Raw genomic sequence first — 26,110 nt, 5'->3', positions numbered from 1 at the left:
TTAGGCCTGCTATTTCTTTGGCTGATGTTGCAGCTGCTTCAACTTTTTGGTTGGAAACCTTAGCGCAACAAGTACCAGATCATAATGTGTATAGCATTGTCAAGTTAATTCAATATGCTAATAATTTCATTTGTGATGCCATTTTTGATATCATTAGAATTTATGTTAGATATATGTATTTAGCTATATTAGCTAGAAGAGCTTTATGGCTTAAATCTTGGAATGCTGATATGACTTCTAAATCAACGTTGCTATCTCTCTCTTTCCAAGGTAATAAATTATTTGGTTCTCAGTTGGATTCGATTATTCAAGAGATATTTTAAAAACTCTGCAGCTAATTTGCAATGTGATTTTTGAACTGCTGCAACATTTTATAAAAACTTTAAAAACTGTTTATTCTCCAGGTGATTAACATGTTTCAATTGAGCTGCTGCTGCTTAGGTTTTAATGCATTTCAAAATTACCAACAAAAATATTTTCACACAAAAAAAAAAAAAAATCACAGCAGAAAGTGAAATTAAGTTCTGCCTCTGGGAGGCTTATGAATCAAAAACAATTATGGTCTTATTGTGATTTATAATAGCTGTTCAGAATCTTCATTTTCTTTGTTTTTATACTATAAAATAATATATTGGTTAAAATAGGTTTTAAAAATGATAGTCTGCTGTAAGATTGATTGAGGTGCTTTTTTTTTTATTTTCTCATTCTGCATTGGTTTAAGCCAAACAAAATATGCCTTGCTGTGAGCAACCTACTTCTCTTTATATCCTTTAAATACATTGCTTGAGTTTTGGGAATGATGGGTTCTGGCACCCTAAAAGTGTTGCTAACAGGGATGACATCAATAGTTTTTGTTGTTGTTTTTCTTCATTTGTCCAAAAACAATCTCTTATATTAGAATATCTGTAAAATTATACTATTAAAATTGGTTAACTTAAAGAAAGATAAGGCATTTAACAACCATACAATGTCAATAAATACAGTTTTTCTTCTTAAACGGGGAAAGGCCACAGCTGCATTCATTACTTTTGGGAAATAAGAACCTGGCCACCAGGAGGAGGAAAAGACACCCCAGCAAAAGGCTTAAATACCTCCCCCACTTCCCTCATCCCCCAGTCATTCTTTGCCTTTCGTCACAGGAGGTTGGCAGGGAAGTGTCAGAAGATTTCGGAGTAGTCTCTTATGGAGGGTAGTACTGTTTGAGATGGGACTGGAGTTTTAAGTAGTTCTGTCAGCCTCTCAGTGAGAGCTTGGATGAAAGTTAGAGTCCGGAGATGCAGGGAGAGTCTTCTGCGAAACCATCCCGACTCATATTAACAGCTCCATAAGCAGTCAGCGTTGACGAGTTTTGCTGCCTGCTTTCTTCACTCAAGTCCATGTCAGAAGCGATGCTACTATCCGTCACAATTAAAGGGCCGTGTTACTGTTCCACGACATATATTCTGGTAAGATCGTTTAATTTTTTTTATACGTGTATGATAACACAAAAAAACAGGGTCACAGTGTGACTCCTTTTATCTGTATAGAATCAAGGGTTAATATCGACTGAGGGGGATTATTGAACAGTGGGGAATAATCTTATATGTTTATTTCATTTTATGCTGCTTTTATGTGTGAGATGTTATGGGCTCATAGGCTGTTATGAAATGTACAGGTTTCACTTTCACTGAGAGCCATGTGATTCTTTCCCTCTTTCCTGACCAGATATCTATCAGAGAAGAGTCCTAAATCTCTGTACTGTCTGGGTCATGGGAGGTGGTGAGTGCCCCAGCCATTGGGATATAAAGGTGCAGTTTTTTTTAATAAAATAAGATGTTTTATTTCTATAGTTCTCCAGTTATTGCACTAGCGATGGAGGATTCTGTTACTTAGAGGGCACTCCCTCTATTCCTAAAGAGTAATTACTGTTTATATTGTGAGGAGGCCTTAGTTCCGCCCCCTGAATTATGTTCCATATGCCTTGAAAATGTGATAATATCAAACCTGTTTGATACCACTGAGCCGTCCACCTCTGAGGAGTTGTCATCCAGTAAGGTGCTTAACCTACATGCTTATGTCTCTACACATGCAGTTTCCCGTAGCATTGCTGATCCCCCATCTGGAGGGGGCCATTTTTTCACCAGACGTTACTGCGCAGTTCAGATGGTGGTGTCTGCAGCCTTTAATGCTTTACCTTGCCCTGCTAAGCGCAAGCGAAAGGTTACATATTGCAATCCTTCCCAGAGTACATCCAGATAATTTATTTGATTTAACTGATAGGGTTATCCGAAGATGAAGTTCTTTCTGAGACTTCAGAGTATGAACATTCTGGGTCGGAGTCTGCTGCCTCTAAACCTCCGGCTGCGGAGGAACCAGACTTTAGTTTTAGGAATTTGCGCTTTCTTTTAAAGGAAGTTTTTGGCGAGAGGCCAAATTGCCTGATGAACCTTTGATTCCTAAATTAGATAGAGTTTGAGGACAGGGTGTTACCTTATCCTTCCCTGCTCCTGTTAGATGGCAAACATTTTTAAGAATGAATTGGACAGGATTGTATTCCTTGTTCCCCTCTTCTCCCTTTCACAAATTGTTCCCGGTCCTAGACTCTCAATGGAGTTGTGAGGTTCCATCCCTAAAGGGGATGGCTCTATCTTCACCCTTGCTAAATGTATTACTATCCCGCTTGGGGATAGCTCTTCATTTAAAGAGCTCATGGATAAAGGATGGAAACTCTGTTAAGTAAGATGTTTCAACATACGGGATATTTGTTTCAACTGGTGGCGTATGTTGCCACGGTTGCTGGTGAAACTAACTTCTGGTGTGACTCCTCATAGGATTTGATCGGGGTGGAGGGTCCCCTCGACGTTAGGAAAGATTTACGGCCTTGAGGGTTGGTAATTATTTTATCTGTGATGCTATTAGGCAGATTATTAGCATTAATGCTAAGGCTTCAGCTTTTTCTGTTCAGGCCCGTCGGGCTCTGGCTGAAGTCATGGTCTGCGGATATGACTTCTAAGTCTAGATTTCTTTCCCTCCCTTTTAAGGGAATAATTTTGTTTGGTCCAGACCTGGACTCAATTATCTCCATGGTCACAGGGGGCAAGGGTGCCCTCCTACCACAAGAGAATATCAACTAGTCTAAGGGACAATTTTCGTTCTTTTCATTCTGATAAAGCCCATGATAGCAGTCCTCCGCTAAGCCTGAGCAAACCAAGAGCTTTTGGAAGCCGGCTCAGTCCTTGAATAAATCCAAGCAGAGCAAGAAGCCCGCCGAGTCTAAGTCGGCATGAATGGGCGGTCCCCGGTCCTTTTCTGGATCGTGTAGGGGGCAGACTGTCGCTCTTTCTGGCGCTTGGTTCAGGGACATGCAGGATCCATGGGTCCTGGAGTTCATAGCTCAGGGTTACAAGAGAGGTTTCAAGTCTCAGCCACCCAAGGGCAGTTTCCTCCTCTCTCTCCTGTCTTCCTGACCATGAAGGAGGGAAGCCTTTCTGGGGTGTGTATGCGATCTGTCCTCTTAGGAGTTATTGTCCTGGTGCCTATTGCAGTCAGATGTGTGGGATACTATTAAAACCTTTTCATGTTCCAAGGTAGAAGGGAACTTTCCGTCCGATTTGGACCTAAAGTGCTTAAACAGGTTTTTAAATGTCCCGTCCTTCAAGAGGGAGACAATAGGTCCATTCTTCCCCTTGTTCGAGAAGGGCAGTTTATGACCACAATAGATCTGAAGGATGCTCCCTTCATGTACCAATCCTCAAGGATTGCGTTCCCGGACCAGCACTTCCAGTTTATCGATCTTCCATTGGGTCTAGCTGTGGCTCCAAGAAATTTTTCGAAGAGTGGACCATACGGAATCTCCCCTCTGGCTTCTTCGATCCCATGGATGGAAGATAAATCTAGAGAGAGTTCTCTTGTATCAAGTACCAGGGTAGAATTTTCAGGTACTATAATAAAAATATTCTCATGTCTATGGAGTCTTAACAGACCAGAGACGTTGCAAGCTAGCTTCAAGATGCCTTGCCCTCCAGACCTCCTTAAGGCCATCTGTGGATCGGTGTATGGAGGTGATTGGTCTTATGTTGTCCAGCATGGACATCATTTCCTTTGCCAGGTTTCACCTCTGACTGTTGCAACTGCGCATGCTGAAGCAGTGGAACGGCGATCTTTCGGATCTGTCTCAACAGATTTCTCTGTACAACCGATCGAGAGAATCGCTCTTTTTGGGGTTTTTACCCAGATCATTTGTCCCAAAGAAACATCTCAAGACCATCCTGGGTGATTGTGACTACGGTTGCGAGTCTGTCAGGATGGGGAGCTGTTTGGGGTGCCAGGAAGGCACAGGGTCTATGGACTCGGGAGGAAAAGCTCCTTCCCGATCACATTTTGGATCTTAAGGCAATAAACAATGCTCTGAAGGCTTGGCCTCTGCTGGGTTTGTCCCGGTTTATCAGCTTCCAATCAGACAATATATCCTCGGTGGCTTACATCAACCATCAGGGGGGAACAAGAAGCTCCCTAGCTATGAGGGAAGTATCTTGGATTCTGGAGTGGGCGGAGACCCACATTTGTTCGCTGTCAGCGATCCACATTCTGGGTGTGGACAACCGTAAAGCGGATTTCCTCATCAGACAGTCCTTTCATCCGGGGGGAATGGTATCTCCATCCCGAGTGTCTGCAGAGATTTGCAAGAGGTGGATCTTATGACGTCTTAAAACCAAGCTCCCCAGATATGGGTCGAGGTAAAGGGATCCTCAGGCTGAGCCAACAGATGCATTAGCGGTGCCTTGGAGGTTCAATCCAATTTATCTTTTCCGGCTGTTACCACTACTTCCTAGTGTAGTGGCTCGAATCAAGCAGGCGTCAGTGATACTGATTGCTCCGTCTTAGTCGTGAAGGATATGATTCGTGGACCAGTTGGGATGTCATTATCTCCTTCATGGAAGTTACCTTGTCGCAGGGATCTGCTGACCAAAGTCTCTTTGTTTATCTATGTCTAGATTTTCTGAGGCTGACTGCATGGAAATTGAACGCTTAGTCCTAGCCAAGAAAGGGTTTTCTGAGAGTGTTATTTTTACTCTCATTCAAGCTCGTAGCTGTTTGCTCGTCACAACTATCATAAGGTGTGGATGACCTACTTATTCTGTTCTCCAGGATGAACTGGAAAAGGGCGTTTCTGCATGTCCCCTGAGGGGACAGATTTCGGCCCTGTCTGTTACTGCACAAAAGATTCGCTGAGCTTCCGGATGTGCAGCCATCTGTTAAAGCTCTGCTAGGATCAGACTTGTGTTTAGATCTATTGCTCCTCCTTGGAGTTTAAACCATGTTCTTTAAGTTTTGCATGGGCTCTGTTGGAGCCTATGCATGAAGTAGACATTAAATTGTCTTGGAAGGTTCCTTTTCTACGGGCTATTGCTTCTGCGCGCAGAGTATCTGTGATTGCTGCCTTGCAATGCATCCCTCCTTATCTGGCTTTCCATGCTGATAAGACTGTTCTATGAACTAAGTTAGGTTTTCTTCCTAAGGTTGTGTCAATTCGCAACATCAATCAAGAGATTGTGGTTCCTTCCTTATGTCCTACTCCTTCGTCTAAGGAACGTTTTCAATGTAATTCTGGATGTGGTTTGTGCCTTGAAGTCCTATCTTCAGGCCACAAAGGAATTTACACAAACTTCTTTCTCTGTTTGTTCTCTTTTCCGGGAAGCGTGGGGGTCAGAGGGCCTCTTCGACTTCCTTATTTTTTTGGCTGAGGAGTGTCCTCCATTTAGCATTGAGACAGCGGGACATAAGCCTCCTCTGAGGATTACGCCTCATTTTACGGGAGCAGTGGTTTCCTCTTGGGCCTTTAAGACTGGGGCCTCTATGCATCAGATTTTTAAGGCGGCTACCTGGTCCTTACAAAATTTTTCCAGACTTTACAAGTTTTTTGATTCTGCTGAAGCAGCCTTCGGGAGAATAGTTTTGCAGGCTGTGGTGCCCTCAGATTAGGGTCCGCCTCTCTTTTTTTCACCTCCCGTTTTGCATTCAGTGTGCTCTATAGCTTGGGTATTGTTTTCCCAAAAGTAATGAATGCAGCTGTGGCCTCTCCCATTTAAGAAGAAAAACTTAAATTATGCTTACCAGATAATTTTCTTTTCTTCTGACGGGGAGAGGCCATAGCTCGTTTTTAACTATGGGGTGGCCTTATATTTCATTTGTTCTGGCACCTTTTTCACCCTGATATTTCTCCTACTGTTCTTTGTTCCCTCAACAGAATGACTGGGGGTTGAGGGAAGTGGGGGAGGTATTTTAAGCCTTTGGCTGGGGTGTCTTTGCTTCCTCCTGGTGGCCAGGTTCTGTATTTCCCAAAACTAATAAATGCAGCTTTGGCCTCTCCCTGCCAGAAGAAAAGAAAATTATCTGGTAAGCATAAGTTTATGTTTTTTATTTTGGGTTTTTTTCACAGATGATCTCCCAAAACCAAAGACTACTGAAGTACTCCCAAAAGGATCTATTCCTGAATATACTGCTGCTGAGGAAAAGGAAGAGAGCCGTCGTTGGCGCCTGTTCAGAATTGGCGAGCAGGATCATAGGGTGGATATGTTAGCAATAGAGCCTTATAAGAAAGTTATAAGTCATGGAGGTAAGGTGTCAGAAGCACTAATCAAAATTCAAATTTGAAAATGACCCTGTCACTGTTGATGAAATTGACCAATTTGTTGTGATATCTTTAGTGGACCGTTATGCCTCTTCACATATTATTTATACGAAAACTACCTGTGGTTCCCAAGTTAAGCACAGTTCTTGATGCAGTTAAAGGGACAATGTACTGTTTTTCCTCCCCTTTAATGTGTTCCCAGTGATCTATTTTCTTTGCTGGGGTATATAACTGTTTTGCCTTGTGTATCCCCACCTACACTGAATATTTAAATACTTAAATACTCCCAGTGGGGGTGGGACTTGGAGATAATGTTAATTTTCCATTGTTCTCAGGAAAGCCCCAATGCTAAAAAGCTATGTGACAATAGCACTATTTTATAAAGAGATCTGTAATGTAATCAAGATTACCTGTGAAATTTTATAAAGGGCTGAAATCACTGTTAGAAGGTAGTCTCACCAAGAGGCGTTTCACATGCAGTGAAGGTGTAATGAAAATTATACCTTTTATACAGTATTGAATGGCAATATAGTTTACATGTGTTAACCAAAACTAAACCTCTTTTGTTACAATAGTAACAGCAGTGGAACCAGGATATTGCAACAGCCAATAGAATGCAAGCTCAGTCCTATTGGCTGATTGGATCAGCCAATAGGATTGAACTTTAATCCTATTGGCTTCTGCCCGTATGGAGGACCACTTCGCCCGGCTTGAATGAAGACTTCTCCCGGCTTCGTTGAGGACTTCGGCCCGGCTTGGATGAAGACTTCTCCCGGTAAGTCGATCTTCAGGGGGTTAGTGTTAGGTTTTTTTAAGGGTGTATTGGGTGGGTTTTATTTTTAGGTTAGAGTTTGGGCTTGCAAAAGAGCTAACTGCCCTTTTAAGGGCAATGCCCATCCAAATGCCCTTTTAAGGGCAATGGGGAGCTTAGGTTTTTTTAGATAGTATTTTATTTGGAGGGTTGGTTGTGTGGGTGGTGGGTTTTACTGTTGGGGGGGTTGTTTGTATTTTTTTTTACAGGTAAAAGAGCTGATTACTTTGGGGCAATGCCCCGCAAAAGGCCCTTTTAAGGGCTATTGGTAGTTTAGTTTAGGCTAGGGTTTTTTTTTTATTTTGGGGGGGCTTTTTTATTTTAATGGGGCTATTAGGTGTAATTAGTTTAAATATCTGTAATTTGTTTATTATTTTCTGTAATTTAGTGGGGGGGTTTTTTTGTACTTTAGCTAATTTAATTTAGGTAATTGTATTTAATTTAGTTAATGTACTTAATTATAGTGTAGTGTTAGGTGTTAGTGTAACTTAGGTTAGGTTTTATTTTACAGGTTCTTTTTTATTTATTTTCGCTAGGTAGTTATTAAATAGTTAATAACTAGTTAATAACGATTCTACCTAGTTAAAATAAATTCAAACTTGCCTGTAAAATAAAAATAAACCCTAAGCTAGCTACAATGTAACTAATAGTTATATTGTAGCTATTTTAGGGTTTATTTTACAGGTAAGTATTTAGTTTTAAATAGGAATAATTTAGTTAATGATAGGAATTTTATTTAGATTTATTGTAATTATATTTGTTAGGGGGTGTTAGGGTTAGGGTAAGACTTAGGTTTAGGGGTTAATAACTTTAATATAGTGGCGGCGGCAGATTAGGGGTTAATAAATAGTATGTAGGTGTCGGCGATGTTGGGGGCAGCAGATTAGGGGTTAATACATATAATGTAGGTGGCGGCGGTGTCCGGAGCAGCAGATTAGGGGTTAATAATTATAATGTAGCTGTCGGGGGTGGCAGATTAGGGGTTAATAAGTGTAGGTAGGTTGCAGCGACATTGGGGGCGGCAGATTAGGGATTAATAAATATAATGTAGGTGTCAACGATGTTGGGAGCAGCAGATTAAGGGTTCATAAATATAATGTAGGTGGCGGAGGTGTCCGGAGCAGCAGATTAGGGGTTAAAATTTTTATTATAGTGTTTGCGATGCGGGAGGGCCTCGGTTTAGGGGTTAATAGGTAGTTTATGGGTGTAAGTGTACTTTTTAGCACTTTAGTTATGAGTTTTATGTTACGGCGTTGTACCATAAAACTCTTAACTACAGACTTTAAAATGCGTTAGGGATCTTGACAGGGTAGGGTGTACCGATCACTTTTTGGTCTCCCAGGACAGACTCGTAATACTGGCGCTATGGAAGTCCCATAGAAAAAAGACTTTACAAAGTTTACGTAAGGCCAAAGAAGTGTGCGGTACACCTAAACCTTCAAGACTCTTAATACCAGCGGGCGTAAAAAAGCAGCGTTAGGACCTCTTAACGCTGCTTTTTTACCCTAATGCACAACTCGTAATCTAGCCGTATAATTTTACTGTAAAATACTATATTATGTATTTAAACTAAGTTCTTGATTTAAAGAACAGGGACAGTCTACAATAGAATTGTTATTGTTTTAAAAGATGGATATTCCCTTTATTACCCATTCCCCAGTTTTGCACAACCAACACAGTTATATTAATATACTTTTTACCTCTGTGTTTACCTTGTATCTAAGCATTTTCTGACAGCCCCCTGATTACATGACTTTGTTTTTATTATCTATTAAATTGCATTTAGTACTGTGTTGTGCTAACTCTTAAATAACTCCCCGGGCCTGAACACATTGTTATCTATATGGCCCACATGAACTAGCACTCTCCTGTTGTGAAAAGCAAATACAAAGAATGTGATTAAGAGGCTGTATATAGAGCCTTTGAGGTTTAAATGTTATAAAGTATATTAATCTAACAATGTTGGTTGTGCAAAGCTGGGGAATGGGTAGTAAAGGCATTATCTATCTTTTTAAACAATAACAATGTTTGTGTAGACTATCCCTTTAAATAAACAAGTTTTTAACTTTTTAGCTTGTTCTTTTCTTTTTATGAACAAGGTTTTATGTACAATAAATTAATATCCCATAGAAGACACTAACCACATCTATTTTAGTTTACTTGTGTTTTTATTTTTTTAGCTTTGCACTATATGGTAATACATTGTTTTAACTTTTGGTTTTTTTAATTTCCTTTAGCGCAGCACTAGCACTATGAAGGCATGTTCCTTACATTTGTACTCATTTGCATAGCGTGCTTGGGCTCTGTTGCACAGATATTTCTTTCCAATGGCAGGGAGAGTCCACAAATCCATTCATTAATGTTGGGAATACAACACCTGGCCACCAGGAGGCGGCAGAGACACCCCAGCCAAAGCATTGACTATCTCTCCCACTTCCCTCACTACCCCAGTCATTCTTTGCCTAGTCAACTAGGAGGTTGGCAAAGAAAGTGCTCTGAAGATTTTTGGAAGTCCCTTAAATATTCACAGTAGCTATTTAACCCCTTGATTTCTTTCTAATGGTAGTGAGAGTCCACAATCCTTACACTTGGGAATTACATCACCTGGCCACCAGAAGGAGGCAAAGACACCGTACCAGAGCTTTTATATATCCCTCCTATTTTCACCAAGATGTTGGGAACTCTTCTTTCTGTCATTCATCTTCCGGCTATAGCAGTAGCTCCGTACCTGGATGATATATTGGTTCAAGCTCCATCTTTACCTTCACCAATTTCTCACACCGAGAAGTTACTTGGCTTTCTTCGCAGACATGGTTGAATAGTCAACATTCACAAATGTTCTCTCTCACTCCTCATACAAGGGTGTGTTTCTTGGGAGTGATTATAGATTCAGTAGCAATGATAATTTTACTGACAGATCAGTGCAGGTCAAACTATTGTTAGCTTGTCGAGATATACAGGGAATTCCTTCCCCATCTGTAGCTCAGTGCATGGAGGTACTAGTTGGGCCTCATGGTAGCAGCATCCAACTCCATTCTTTTTGCAAGATTACATCTAAGACCGCTACAGCTATGCATGCTTTGCCAGTGGAACGGGGATCATTCGGATCTTTCTCAACAAATAACATTGACCACTTCACCAGACAGTCTCTGACCTGGTGGTTAAATCCTCATCAAGATACTGTAGGCAGGAATCATTGGAGGACTCGGGGTATCTGAGGGTCCCCTCAAGAGGGATCATGAATTTCTTTTTTCCACTAGAAAGATTTACCACAAGGTTTGGAAGACCTATATCTATTGGTGTTCAAAACTGTTATTCTTAGCATTCGATTCTTATTCCACAAATTCTCTAGTTTTTACACGAAGGCCTGGATAAAGGTCTTGCAGCTAGTTCCCTGAAGGGTTAGATTTCAGCTCTGTCTATCCGGTTGCCTAGGAAATTAGCTAGATTACCTGACATTAAATCTTTTGTTCAAACTTTTATGCAGAATCAATCAGGTGATTAAGTCACTGTCTCCTCCTTTTTCATTCCACTCATTCAGTTGCTACATCTTGGGTGTTCAAGAATGAGGCTTCTGTCGAACAAATTCACAAAGCTGCGACTTGGTCTTCTCTTCACATATTTACAAAATTCTATCATTTTGATGTGTTTGCCTCATCGTAGGCTGCTTTTGGTAGAAAGGTTATTAGGGCTGTGGTGCTTAGTTTTTAGTTGCCTTCCTTCCTTTTTTCCGCCCATTTATTTTGGGGACTTCTCAGCTTGGATATTGGTTCCCAAATGTAAGGATCGTGGACTCTCACTAACATTCGAAAGAAAACATTTATTACCTAATAAATTAGTTTCTTTCTTGGTAGCGAGAGTCCACAAACCCACCCAAACATAATAGGGCAAAGAGGTGCAAACTAGGACTGCTAAAACTATGTACTACAGTGTTTCCTGCTTTTTTCTTTCCTACACTTTTTTTTTTATTTTTTTAAATACATTTTTTTTATTGAGATAAACTTACATTAAACAATATTCAATTTCTAGAGCAATATACATAGATAGTAGACCTAGTAAACAGATATCGTGGAATATAAATCGAAGAATAATAAGGCACTAGTGGTCAATATAGAACAGTTCTTCTATGCACCAGTACAATAAAATGCTGTCCAGTATTGGTCTTTGAAAAGTCTCTGGGGTTTTAACAAGTGTCTCAAACCTTTTTCTTTTTTCAATAACATGTTACAACTTTAAAAATAAAGTCAAATTACATTTGTGCTGCCGTCCTTGGGAGTAGGAGGAGAAGATGGTAAGAAGAAAGAGAGAGAGAGAAAGAAGAAAAAAAGGGGTGGGTGGGAAAGAATGGGGGGAGTCAAGTGGAGATTTCCTGTGGGAATAAAGTATGTGGATTCATTGAAACCCATATTAAAATTAGGATCATCCTGCTTGTTTAGTGGGCAATTTATGGGGGTTCATATTCCCAGATCTGGTGGTGAAGTTCTACTGAATTGTTGATTTTGGATACATAGGATTCCATGGGTTTAATATAACGGGGTATTGCAATGACATGGGGCTATGTGGGTGATGTCAGTTGTAGCCATATCCCTGAGCTATGGTTAGTTTTTATCCCTGAGCTATGGTTAGTTTGGTTGCTAGGAAAAGGTAAATACTGAACATTAGATTGTTTGGGAAGTTATGAAAAAGACCTGCACAGGCTGACCTCAGTATTGTAATCTGTTGGGTGAAACAATAATAAAAAAACCTGACGCCACAAAGAATCAATCTTGGGGCAGGACCACCAGATATGTTAAGGAGTACCCAATTCTCCACATCCTCTCCAACACATAGGGGAATTGGATGGTGAAATCTTGAATAATCTGAGTAAGATGCCATTGCAGTAGTATTTTGAGGTATAATTCATAGAGAGTGATGCAGTGTATGGCTTTTTTAGTTAGGCGTACTGCTCTTCACCATATCAGGGAGTCAATGTTCTTGGTCAGGGAGGTTTCCCATTGGCAAATGGGAGGAGATTTTAAGAAAACTGGGGAGTTAATAAGGCTCTGATATGAATATGTTAATAATTTTTTAGAGTGTGTACAGGTTTGCTATCGAAGTTCCCAACGTGTTCTGTTTCTTAGAGCTGTAGTAGTAAAACCCCAAGATCTCAAAAAGCTATGCAGCCTTCAAAATTTAAGGGTGTGGGGGGTTTGAATCGTGTTATGAAGTCTGTATGGTTTAGTAATTTACTGTCTTGGTAGAGTTCAGTCACTGTATATATGTTTAATGCTTGCCACGTGTCACTATGGGTTTCAGGTAGACTGAGTAATAAGCCGTGAATGGTATGTGATGGAGAAGAGTGGGGGGCAATATCTGGAAGGTGGTGGATTATATCCCAAAACTTCAGATTGCAATGAATTATGTAATTTGAAGTTAATGCTCCTGGCCCTTTGTGTTTAGGGATCCAGATCAAATCTCGAAGTTCTATTTTAGGAAGTAGGCATGCCAGTTCTTAAATCTTCCATTTGCTCTCAGAAGAGGTTACTCCCCAAAAAGTTATATGTGAGAGTCTAGCTGCTTCTAAATAGTATAGATTATTGGGGGCTGCTGCTCCACCTGCAGTTATGGGGTGTTGTAGAGTTTTAATGGTCACTCTAGGGATTTTATTTCTCCAAATAAATTTATTACAGAGTTAATGGAATTGGCTAATTAAAGATTTTTGAATAGGAATCGGGAGGACAGAAACAGGTTGGTGAGTTTAGGAAGGAGCTGCATTTTAAATGCTGTGATTCTTTCCAACCATGATAATGAGGCTAAAGGTTCCATAAGTAGGGCAAATAAAAGAGGGGAGAGGGGACACCCCTCTCTGGTTCCATAGGAAATAGGAAAAGGATCAGAACAGAAACCTAAACCCTTGACATTGGCTGACGGATTGGAATATAGTGCCCCTATTGTTGTGCGGAATATAGACGAAAAAACAAATCTCTGTAAGACACATGACATATATTCCCAGCTCACCCTGTCAGAGGCTTTTTCTGCATCCATTGACAGGGTGACACAGGGGAGACCTAGATGTTTCACCTCAAAAAAGATGTTTAAAAGTTGACGAGTGTTGTCTGGGCCTTGACGGACCTTGGTAAATCCTACTTGGTCTAGATGGAATTTAGTCTGGATGTGAGGATCTTGGCGTATAGCTTAACATCGAGAATTAAAAGAGGGAGATAGGTCTGTAACTACCGCAATTTGAAGGATCTTTTCCCGGCTTAGGGATAGTGATTATATTTGCTTGCAGGTATTCTTTAGGGAATGATCCGGTAGAGCTAGCGTTTTAAAAAACTCTGAGGAGAAGAGGTGTTATTGGTTTGAATTTTTTGTAAAATACATCTGTATACCCATCTGGGCCTGGAGACTTTAAAGATTTAAGAGATTTAATGGCTATTTTCAGTTCTATAAATGTTATAGGGGAGTCAAGAAAGTTGTGTATGTTTGGTTGTTAGTTCATATACAAGAGATTCTGGCCGCAGCTGTTTTTTTGTCTCAAAAGGTTAGCTAAAAGTCTATCTGCTGTATTGCCCTTATGGTAGAATATTTGAGTTGATATAGTCTAGAAGCAGTGCGGTCAGTCTCAAGTTTCAGAATAGAGTCTTTAATCTCTTTTAATTGAATCAAGAGGTCTGGGGTAGGGTTAGTTTTATGGGCAGCTGAGGTGGTGTGAAGTAAGATCTGAAGTTGGGCAAGGGTGACACCTGCTTGTTGTTTTTTGGTAGCCGCAAGTTTGATAAATGAGCTTCAAATAGGCCTTAAGAGATGCCCAGAGTGTAAAGTCATTTACTAGGTCATTGATTTGAAGGAAGTCTGTGAGGTCGTGAGTAATGGTGCTTATTGTTTCTGGTGAGGAAAGAAGTGCGGGAGGAAGTCGCCAACTCCGGCGTGATTGTAGGTGAAGTGGTGAACATAGAAAAAGATGGAGAGGGTCATGATCTGACCATGGGCAGGGGATAATCCAGGCTCTGGATATATTGTCCAATAGATAGGACGGCAGAAGAAATCATTTCGGAATAGGAGTTGTGTACTGTGAAGAAATAAGTGTAATCTTTAGCAGTACTATTATGTGTACGCCAAATGTCAAATAGATTAAATTGGGCCATAAGTGTTTGGAATTTGTGGGATATGTCTATTGTTTAAGTTTATCAGGTTTACGGTTAGAAGGGTTTTTCGTGTCTACCTGAGGGTCCCAAACTAGATTAAAGTCTCCAGCTAATAGCAGATGGCCTTGAAGTAAGGTGTCTAGTCGTGTCAAAAATGTGCGGAGTGATGCAATTTGTCTCTTATTAGGGCCGTAGTAAGATGCTAGAATATAGAGGACATTGTCAAGTTTACAAATTAAGATAAGTTACCGTCCGTCCCTGTGTGTCTGATTCAGCATACATTTTCTCATAGGATATATTTGTATGCATCATGATGGCTACTCCTCTAGATTTTGGGGTGAATGAGGCAGTTTCCAGGACTGGATATTGTTTAGATTTGAAGAGGGAGGGTTTATCATTTGTCCAATGTGTTTCTTGTAGGAAAATGTTCAGAATGTATTGAGTGTTGTCAGGAGCGGACAGTGTGGTGAAAAATCATCATGCAAAATACATAACAGATCATATATTTTGTAAATAAGTATATGAAACAAGCATGAGTAGCGACAACCTATTATAACACATAATATCAGTTATTTCTTACATTACATAACAACCTATTCTGTAAGTGAACACAAAAAATATTGGGTCGATGGTAGTCAATTTAAACATTTAACAACTAACCAATTTCTTTTATTTATCAATCTGTTCTTTCTATTTACTTAGAGATTTCAGATTAACATAACTTCTAAAATTAACTTTCACCTAGATTACGAGTTTTGCAGTAACAGGGGTGCGTTGCTAACAAGCCTTTTTTTTTTAACGCTACCTTAAGACAACGCTGGTATTATGGGGTTTTTTCAACCCGGCGTTAGCCGCAAAAAGGTGAGCGTAGAGCAAAATTTAGCTCCACATCTCACCTCAATACCAGCGTTACTTACGGTAGCGATAAGCTGGCTAAACGTGCTCGTGCACAATTTCCCCATAGGAAACAATGGGGCTGAGCCGGCTGAAAAAAAAACCTAACACCTGCAAAAAAGCAGCTCCCAGCTTCTAACACAGCCCTATTGATTCCTATGGGGAAAGGAATTTTATGCCTACACCTAACACCCTAACATGAACACCGAGTCTAAATACCCCTAATCTGCCGTCCCCGACATCGTTGCCACCTACATTATAATTATTAACCACTACTCTGCCGCTCCGGACGCCGTCGCCATCTACATTATCCCTATGAACCCCTAATCTGCTGCCCCCAACATCGCCGAACCCTACATTATATTTTTTAACCCATAATCTGCCCCCCCAAACGTCACCGCAACCTAGCTACATTTATTAACCCCTAATCTTCCGCCGCCAACGTCGCCGCAACCTAACTACATTTATTACCCCTAATCTGTCGCCGCCAACGTCGCCGCAACCTAACTACATTTATTACCCCTAATCTGTCGCCGCCACTATAATAAAGTTATTGACCCCTAAACCTAAGTCTAACCCTAACACCCCATAACTTAAATTTAATTTAAATAAATCTAAATAAAATAACTACAATTAAATAAATTATTCCTATTTAAAACTAAATAATTACCTGTAAAATAAACCCTAAACTAGCTACAATATAACTAATAGTTACATTGTAGCTAGCTTAGGATTTATTTTTATTTTACAGGCAACTTTTTTATTTATTTTAGCTAGGTACAATAGTTATTAAATAGTTATTAACTATTTAATAGCTACCTAGTTAAAATAAATACAAATATACCTGTAAAATAAATCCTAACATAAGTTACAATTACACCTAACACTACACTATCATTAAATTACTTTACTAAATTACCTACAATTAAATACAATTAAATTAAATAAACTAAAGTACGAAAAACAACAAACACTAAATTACAGAAAATAAAAAAATAATTACAACATTTTTAAACTAATTACACCTAATCTAATCCCCCTAATAAAATAAAAAAGCCCCCCAAAATAATAAAATTCCCTACCCTATACTAAATTACAAATAGCCCTTAAAAGGGCCTTTTGCAGGGCATTGCCCCAAAGTAATCAGCTCTTTTACCTATAAAAAAAAATGCAATACCGCCCCAAACATTAAAACCCACCCAACCCTACTCTAAAACCCACCCAATCCCCCCTTAATAAAACCTAACACTACCCCCTTGAAGATCTCCCTACCTTGAGACGTCTTCACCCAGCCGGGCTCAAGTGGACCTCCAGAGGGGCAGAAGTCTTCATCCGATCTGGGCAGAAGAGGTCCTCCAAGCGGCAGAAGTCTTCATCCAGACGGCATCTTCTATCTTCATCCATCCGGAGCGGGTCCATCTTCAATCCAGTCGACGCAGAGCCATCCTCTTCAAACTAAGTCCAAGCGAAGAATGAAGGTTCCTTTAAATGACGTCATCCAAGATGGCGTAACTTGAATTCCGATTGGCTGATAGGATTCTATCAGCCAAATTGACTGATAGGATTCTATCAGACAATCGAAATTAAGGTAGGAAAAATCATATTGGCTGATCCAATCAGCCAATAGGATTGAGCTTGCATTCTATTGGCTGTTCCAATCATCCATAGAATGCAAACTCAATCCTATTGGCTGGTTGCATCAGCCAATAGGATTTTTCCTACCTTAATTTCGATTGGCTGATAGAATCCTATCAGCCAATCGGAATTCAAGGGACACCATCTTGGATGACGTCATTTAAAGGAACCTTCATTCTTCGCTTGGACTTCGTTTGAAGAGGATGGCTCTGCGTCGGCTTGATTGAAGATGCCGTCTGGGTGAAGACTTCTGCCACTTGGAGGACCTCTTCTGCCCGGATCGGATGAAGACTTCTGCCCCTCTGGAGGTCCACTTGTGCCCGGCTGGGTGAAGACGTCTCAAGGTAGGGTGATCTATAAGGGGGTAGTGTTAGTTTTTTTTTTAAGGGGGGATTGGGTGGGTTTTAGAGTAGGGTTTGGTGTGTGGGTGGTGGGTTGTAATGTTGGGGGGGGTATTGTCTTTTTTTCAGGTAAAAGAGCTGATTACTTTGGGGCAATGCCCCGCGAAAGGCCCTTTTAAGGTCTATTTGTAATTTAGTATAGGGTAGGGATTTTTTTTATTTTGGGGGGCTTTTTATTTTATTATGGAGATTAGAGTAGGCGTAATTAGTTTAAAAAAATTGTAATTATTTTTTTATTTTCTGTAATTTAGTGTTTGTTGTTTTTCGTACTTTAGTTTATTTAATTGTAATTAATTGTAGGTAGTTTAGGTAATTTATTTAATGATAGTGTAGTGTTAGGTGTAATTGTAACTTAGGTTAGGATTTATTTTACAGGTAAATTTGTATTTATTTTAACTAGGTAGTTATTAAATAGTTAACTATTTAATAACTATTGTACCTAGTTAAAATAAATACAAAGTTGCCTGTAAAATAAATGTAAACCCTAAGCTAGCTACAATGTAACTATTAGTTATATTGTAGCTATCTTAGGGTTTATTTTACAGGTAAGTATTTAGTTTTAAATAGGATTAATTTATTTAATTGTAGTAATTTTATTTAGATTATTTTAAATTATATTTAAGTTAGGGGGTTATTTAGGGTTAGGGTTAGACTTAGGTTTAGGGGTTAATACCTTTTTAATATAGTAGCTGCAACGTTGGGGGTGGCAGATTAGGGGTCAATAAATATAGATAGGTGTCAGCGATAAAAAGGAAGTCCAAACAGAAACCAGCACTGTAACTAGAGGAGCTGACACATCCGTGGGCCACTGCCAAGCCCACTATCAAATCATAAAAACAGCACAGAGGTGTCAGGTTAAAAATCCCTTTATTTTAGAACATGGGGATCAAAAAGAACACAACGTTTCGGGCGGTCCCCTTAATCATGTGATGATAGGTGTCAGCGATGTTATGGACGGCAGATTAGGGGTTAATAAAATTTAACTAGTGTTTGCGAGACGGGAGTGCGGCGGTTTAGGGGTTAATATATTTAAGTGGCGGCGATGTCCGGACGGCAGATTAGGGGTTAAAATTTTTATTAAAGTGTTTCCGATGGGGGGGGGGGGGGGGGCTCGGTTTAGGGCTTAATAGGTAGTTTATGGGTGTTAGTGTACTTTGTAGCACTTTAGTTAAGAGTTTTATGTTATGGCGTTAGCCCATAAAACTCTTAACTACTGACTTTTAAATTCGGTAGAAGTCTTGACAGGAGAGGGTCTGCCGCTCACTTTTTCCAAGACTCGTAATACCGGCGTTATGCAAGTCCCATTGAAAAGATAGGATACGCAATTGACGTAAGGGGATTTGCGGTAAGCTCGAGTCGCGGAAGAAAAGTGAGCGGTACACCTGTACCTGCCAGACTCGTAATACCGGCGAGCATTAAAAAGCAGCGTTGGGACCTCTCAACTCTGCTTTTTAAGGCTAACGCAAGACTCGTAATCTAGCCGTTTGTATTTTGTGATTCCTGGCAATATCTTGTAAGGGGAGGCAAAGGGAGGGGAAAAAAAAGCGGGGGGAATAAGGGATCAGGGTCATATAAACCTGGAGTGGATTTGTAATGTATTAGTGGTGATGTTGATTCACCTAGTTAGTAAAAATTGGAGCACTATAAAACCTTAGATATTAAAAACGGTAAACACAAAAAAATATTGGGTTGATGGTAGTCAGTTCAACCAGTTAACAAATAACCATTTTCTTATGTTTATCAATCTGTTCTTTCTGTTTTCTTAAAGATTTCAGATTAACATAACTTCTAAAATTCACTTTGTATTTTGTGATATCTGGCTTTATCTTGGAAGGGGAGGAAAGAAGAGGGAAGAGATGGGGGGGGTAGGGTTAGGGGGTCAGGGTCATATAAAGCTGAAATGAATTTGTAATGAGTCAGGGGTAATGTTGATTCAACACAGTTAGCAAAAACCTAAGCAATATAAAACCTTAGATATCAAAAACAGTATGTATCCCTTAAAAAAAGCTTTGAAGTAGAGTGTAGTGAATTAAATACACAATTATAACAAAGCACAAGATACAGTGGTTGAGTGGGGTACTTTCAGTCTTACCGAACTTGGTCATCAACCTGTAACTGTGTGTGCAAAATATAAAGTATATAAAAGGGTCACTCTGGTGAGTGACTGACTGATTTAAGGCGGGTGGCTCACAGTTTCTTGCCTAAAGAAAAAATAAATAGGATTTAAGAGTTAACCCGGTCCATGGTCTGGTTATCACTTGGAGTTGGTTCCCATGAGGGGGCTGCAGCATTCAGATCAGGGGGTCGTTGCTGGCGGTTTGGTAAAGGGATCTTTCATGATGTTAGCAAGTCAATACACTGAGTGATGGTTGTAACTGTGTATTGCTGGTTATCCTTATTAATGATTAATTTTGTTGGATAGCCCCATCTATATTTTATGTTGTGTGAACGTAGTAGTACGGTGAAGTCCTTAAACGATCTCCTCTTCTGTAAGGTCCTCATGGACAGATCCGCAAAGATGGAGATGTCCTGAAACCTGTTGGGGAGGTTGGGTTTGGTCATGGAGGCTCTCATAATCCTTTCCTTATAGGTGTAGAAGTGGAGACGTATCACTACATCTCGCGGTTTATCATCTGAAAGGCCTCCAGGGTGCAGGGCTCTGTTTGCCTGATCAATCAGGCCTTCCGTAGGTGTGGATGGTGGAGCTATGCAATTAAACAGCTCTGTCAAGAAAGGAACTAGGTCTCCAGGAGGAATTGTTTCCGGAATACCTCTAATCTGCATATTATTTCAGTGGAAACAATCCTCCATATCCGCCATTTTGTCTTCTAGTTGGCCGAGTTGGTGTGCCAAAGATTGTGTGTAAGATAGCATATTGGCTTGACCTACAACTACGTCCTTTTGCTTCCTTTCGATCGTGTCCACCTTTTTGTGTGTGGTGGTAATCTCTCTCCATATGTCTGTTAGAGATTCTGTGATCTGAGACCTGAAAGAGGAGTGGTGTCCTTCCAATATCGACTTTAGGGAATTCAGGACAAATGTTGGAGTAACTGTTGTGGGAGCTGAGTCCTTTAGAGTTTGAAATATTAAGGCCACCATTTCTGAATTAGTAGATGCAGGGCTAACTTCCATTTCAGGCCCATCAGAGTCAGGCTGGGAAGGTGTGAAGTGGTCAACGACTGTTTTTTTGGGTCCAGTAGGTTGTTTTGTTTTTTCCCCCTTAGAAGTTTGTGCCATATCACAATGAGTATGTGATGCGTCCCAAAAGTGAGATTTTAACACTGTTGATTAAAACAGTTCAAGCGATGTACAGTAACATAAAAAGAAAAAACAGAAGCTTGGTGTTTTCCTCGCTCTCCCCACATATTAGAGGTATTTACATTATTGGTGCCATTCTATTTTGTTTTGTTCAGAATGTTTAGAATCTGGAGTCCCCAATGGTGATATAATGTGGGTTATTAGTCTGAGAGCCGTTAATGAGGTTGCTCTTGTGTCGAGTTAAGGTCCAAAATAAAAAGGGCAAATTTTGTGTAGAGCAGCTGGTCTGGTAGGCCTATCGATGTACTTATAGGTGCTAAATTCAATTATGTCTCCTCCGTTTTCTACTGTAAAATGCTAACTGTGTAAGGCCTGCTCAGAGTTTGAATTGTAGTATTCTTGGTGTCGCAGTGAATAGATAGGTATGAGGTTCTAAGTCGTTGTAATTTTTTATTTTTTTTCTCTGCAATTTGTTTATTGAAGGAAATATTCTTATAACAAAAAGAAAAGAAAATAATTAAAAATGAATCAAAGCTAAGGACTTGCAGATCCTTTACAGATTTTTCAAATAAATAAGGTAATACCAGCAAATTAAGATTGAGGACTGTTTCGGGCACAAAGCAAGTCACATATTATTCTTAAAATATACCAGACCCTAAAATATATTGAGTAACACGTAACTGAAAAATCTACATCACTTAGAGCCAACCTACAACATTATGGGATCCTGATATATAATGTCAAAAGACTTAATGACTTTAGCCTACGCCTGACTTGTAGAAATAATTTGTCTTATGGGTGACCCCACTTTTGAGTATACAACTGTACTGGGTATTGTATGAAAGGGTAGTTTACCATTATAAAGAAGTAAGGGTGGTGTCTCTGGAATATTTTACACCTGGTTGATATGAACAGCAGTGTTGATACAACATAAGCGCCAGTTCTACTTCAAAATATGGGCTGTATGTTGATAAATTCTGAGCCGCTACAAACTATGCATGAGATTGTGTTAGACAATCTTGGGTTGGCATATTCTCGTGGCCCTGGCCACTGGCCAAAGAGGAAAGGCACATACTATGTATGGTTTGCCTTCAGCAGTGATGAGATGATATTAATGATAGATTTAAATACAATGTATAACTGTCACTACCAAGGGTCCCCTCAAACCCCCGGACCGGACATGCATACAAAAATGCTTACCAAAAACATTGTAGGCAGTATAGCGGTGACTCATGTGCTATACAGTTGTAAGTAAATAACTTTGGCATCTGTATCACAATCAATTATATAAATGTCCTTTCCGGGGCCCCCCACAAACCCACTGGTGAGGCACAAAATCATAGGTGCTCATAGATATCAATATATGCAACTTGGAAATATGGCTGTTCAAAATATATAACATAATATTTGCCGTTGTAAATTTATTATGAGCCCCTTTGGGAGTATAATAAAGGATGTTCACCTAAAAGTAGGGCCACGTGGCTCAAGTACTCACTGTTATCGTAGACTAGAGAGTAGATTTTATGGCTCCGTTGCAAGCCCAGTCGCTGTCAAGTGTACTTAAAGACCTCAAATAACAGATCACCGCTTGAATCACAGTCTCACACTGATTAGGATGGGCACGAACATGTAAATGGCAGCGTGGTATGTACTACTCGATCAGTTCAGCCTGCAGCGTTCAAATTGATGGGACAACTTCTTAAATGTGGCAGTATACCTCCGCAACTTTTCCTGCTTCACCTGTGTTTTCTGCTGTTCGAGTAGAGTTAGCTGGGTCGAAGTAGGCGTTCTGGTGTTGCAGATAGGCCTCAGGTGGCGGGGATGCCAAGATGGCGGCTGCTTTCCGCTTGTACCAATCTGCGACAGTAGTTGGGTCTCAAAACTTGGACAGGTATGTCACAAGTGGTAGCCAAAGGAGTACGGCAAGCTTAGGAAGGCTGTAAATAGCAATAGACTAGAGTAGGTAGGAAAAACTTAGTTTCAAGCAGGTAAAATCACAGTCTTTTTAAGCAGAGATGCCAGACTATGCGTCCGCTCTCCTCAGCAGTTAGCTCCGCCCCCCTCTTTCCTCCACTTTAAGTACTACTGGGAGGAAAGGGGAAGTAGGAGGGATATATGAAAGTTCTGGTAAGTTGTATTTGCCTCCTCCTGGTGGCCAGGTGATGTAGTTCCCAAGTGTAAGAATTGTGGACTCTCACTACCAAGAAAGAAACTAATTTATCAGGTAAGAATAAATTATGTTTTCCCTTAGAGTTAACTTCTTAATTGCCCCAATCTGGTTTTGGATCTAAACTATAACTGGAGTATATGGAACTGTAAAGGGACTAAAGAAGGGAAGGGGAGTTCTAAACAAAGGGGAATGGAGTGTCATTGAAGCGCCAACCTTGCTTTATCGCTTCTCCTCCCTTGCCCACCCCCCCATGTCTGGAACTTAAGAGCTTGACTAAACCAATAATACAAAAGCTGCTTTCTAAATTGATGAAGCAGAAATTCTTCTAATGGTATTTGATTTTTTCCCCCTGCAACTTCTCTGAGTAAGTGGATGGAATATGCAAATAAGTACACATTTATTTCTTCAACATTGGTGTGTCCGGTCCACGGCGTCATCCTTACTTGTGGGAATATCTCCTCCCCAACAGGAAATGGCAAAGAGTCCCAGCAAAGCCGTCCATACAGTCCCTCCTAGGCTCCGCCCACCCCAGTCATTCTCTTTGCCGTTGCACAGGCAACATCTCCACGGAGATGGTTAAGAGTATGTGGTGTTTAGTTGTAGTTTTTTATTCTACTATCAAGAGTTTGTTCTTTTAAAATAGTGCTGGTATGTACTATTTACTCTGAAACAGAAAAAGATGAAGAGTTCTGTTTGTGAGAGGAAGATGATTTTAGCAGACAGTAACTAAAATCGTTTGCTGTTTCCACATAGGACTGTTGAGATGAAGTAACTTCAGTTGGGGGAAACAGTTAGCAGACTTTTCTGCTTAAGGTATGACTAGATATATTTCTAACAAGACTGTGTAATGCTGGAAGGCTGTCATTTCCCCTCATGGGGACCGGTAAGCCATTTTCTTAGTCTCAAACAGAATAAAGGGCTTAATATGGGCTATAAAACTGGTAGACACTTTTATGGGCAAATCGATTGCTTTATTTGGGCATTTTATACATGTTTATGCTTGTAATTCACACTTATAAGCTTGGGGAATGTTTTTTAACGTCAGGCACTGTGTTAGACACCTTTCCAGTCAGGAAGGGCCTTCCCAGTTGTAGGCTGAGCCTCATTTTCGCGCCATTACTGCGCAGTTACTTTTGAGAGCAAGACATGCAGATGCATGTGTGAGGATCTGAAAGTAGTTGGAAAAGTTCCTAGAAGGCTTCATTTGGTATCGTATTCCCCCCTGGGTTTGGTAAAAGTCCGCAGCAAAGCTGTAGCTGGGACTGTAGAGGGGTTAAAACTGTAACCGGCTCCGGTTTCTTTATTTTAAGGGTTAAAGCTCTGAAAATTGGTGTGCAATACTTTGAATGCTTTAAGACACTGTGGTGAAAATTTGGTAAATTTTGAATAATTCCTTCATACTTTTTCACATATTCAGTAATAAAGTGTGCACTGTTTAAAATTTAAAGAGACAGTAACGTTTTTGTTTTAAAACGGTTTTTGTACTTTATTGACAAGTTTAAGCCTGTTTAACTTGTCTGTACCTTCAGATAAGCTATGTTCTATATGTATGAAAGTCAATGTGTCTCCCCCTTCTAAATTATGTGATAATTGTGCCAAAGCGTCCAAACAAAGTAAGGACAGTACTGTCACAGATAATGAAGTTGCCCAAGATGATTCATCAGATGAAGGGAGTAGACATGGTTCTACATCATCTCCTTCTGTGTCTACACCAGTTTTGCCCACGCAGGAGGCCCCTAGTACTTCTAGCGTGCCAATGCTTATTACCATGCAACAATTGACGGCTGTAATGGATAACTCCATAGCAAATATTTTATCCAAAATGCCTGCATATCAGAGAAAGCGCGATTGCTCTGTTTTAAACACTGAAGAGCAGGAGGGCGCTGATGATAATTGTTCTCATACCCTCACACCAATCTGAAGGGGCCATGAGGGAGGTTTTGTCAGATGGGGAAATTTCAGATTCAGGAAAAATTTCCCAACAGGCTGAACCTGATGTTGTGACATTTAAATTTAAATTAGAGCATCTCCGCGCACTGCTTAAGGAGGTGTTATCTACTCTGGATGATTGTGACAACCTGGTCATTCCAGAAAAAATATGCAAGATGGACAAGTTCCTAGAGGGTCCGGTGCACCCCGACGCTTTCCCTATACCCAAGCGGGTGGCGGACATAGTGAATAAGGAGTGGAGAAGCCCGGCATACCTTTTGTCCCCCCTCCTATATTAAGAAATTATTTCTATGGTGACCCCAGAAAGGACTTATGGCAGACAGTCCCTAAGGTCGAGGGGGCAGTTTCTACTCTAAACAAGCGCACTACTATCCCTATCGAGGATAATTGTGCTTTCAAAGATCCTATGGATAAAAAATTGGAGGGTTTGCTTAAAAAGATTTTTGTACAGCAAGGTTACCTCCTGCAACCTATTTCGTGCATTGTTCCTGTCACTACAGCAGCGTGGTTCTGGTTCGAGGAACTAGAAAAGTCGCTCAGTAGAGAGACTCCGTATGAGGAGGTTATGGACAGAGTTCACGCACTCAAGTTGGCTAATTCTTTTATTTTAGATGCCGCTTTGCAATTAGCTAGATTAGCGGCGAAAAATTCAGGGTTTTCAATTGTGGCGCGCAGAGCGCTTTGGCTAAAGTCTTGGTCAGCGGATGTATCTTCCAAGACAAAATTGCTTAAAATCCCCTTCAAGGGTAAGACTTTCTTTGGACCAGAATTGAAAGAGATTATTTCAGACATCACTGGGGGAAAGGGCCACGCCCTCCCACAAGATAGGCCTTTCAAAGCCAAGAATAAGTCTAATTTTCGTTCCTTTCGCAATTTCAGGAACGGACCGGCCTCTAACTCTGCATCCTCTAAGCAAGAGGGTAATGCTTCTCAAACCAAACCAGCCTGGAAACCGATGCAAGGCTGGAACAAGGGTAAGCAGGCCAAGAAGCCTGCTGCTGCTAACAAAACAGCATGAAGGAGTAGCCCCTGATCCGGGACCGGATCTAGTAGGGGGCAGACTCTCTCTCTTTGCTCAGGCTTGGGCAAGAGATGTTCAGGATCCCTGGACACTAGAAATAGTTTCTCAGGGTTATCTTCTGGAATTCAAGGAACTACCCCCAAGGGGAAGGTTCCACATGTCTCACTTATCCTCAAACCAAATAAAGAGACAGGCATTCTTACATTGTGTAGAAGACCTGTTAAAGATGGGAG

The 26,110-nt window shown here is 40.5% G+C and overlaps 1 protein-coding gene across 4 annotated transcripts in view; it reads left to right on the top strand.

Moving 5' to 3' along the window:
• BNIP2 (BCL2 interacting protein 2) overlaps positions 1–26,110 on the top strand; it is a 369,692-nt gene that overhangs the window by 177,663 nt on the left and 165,919 nt on the right. For all 4 annotated transcript variants that reach the window (XM_053717569.1, XM_053717570.1, XM_053717567.1 and 1 more), the window contains exon 5: positions 6,419–6,595. In XM_053717569.1, coding sequence (XP_053573544.1) covers positions 6,419–6,595 — 177 coding nt within the window. The remainder of the gene's footprint in view (positions 1–6,418; positions 6,596–26,110) is intronic.

The sequence above is a fragment of the Bombina bombina genome, chromosome 6 (assembly GCF_027579735.1).
Source record: "Bombina bombina isolate aBomBom1 chromosome 6, aBomBom1.pri, whole genome shotgun sequence".
NCBI lineage: Eukaryota > Metazoa > Chordata > Amphibia > Anura > Bombinatoridae > Bombina > Bombina bombina.
The sequence above is the reverse complement of the archived record's forward strand: the minus strand, read 5'-3'. Positions and strand labels throughout refer to the sequence as shown.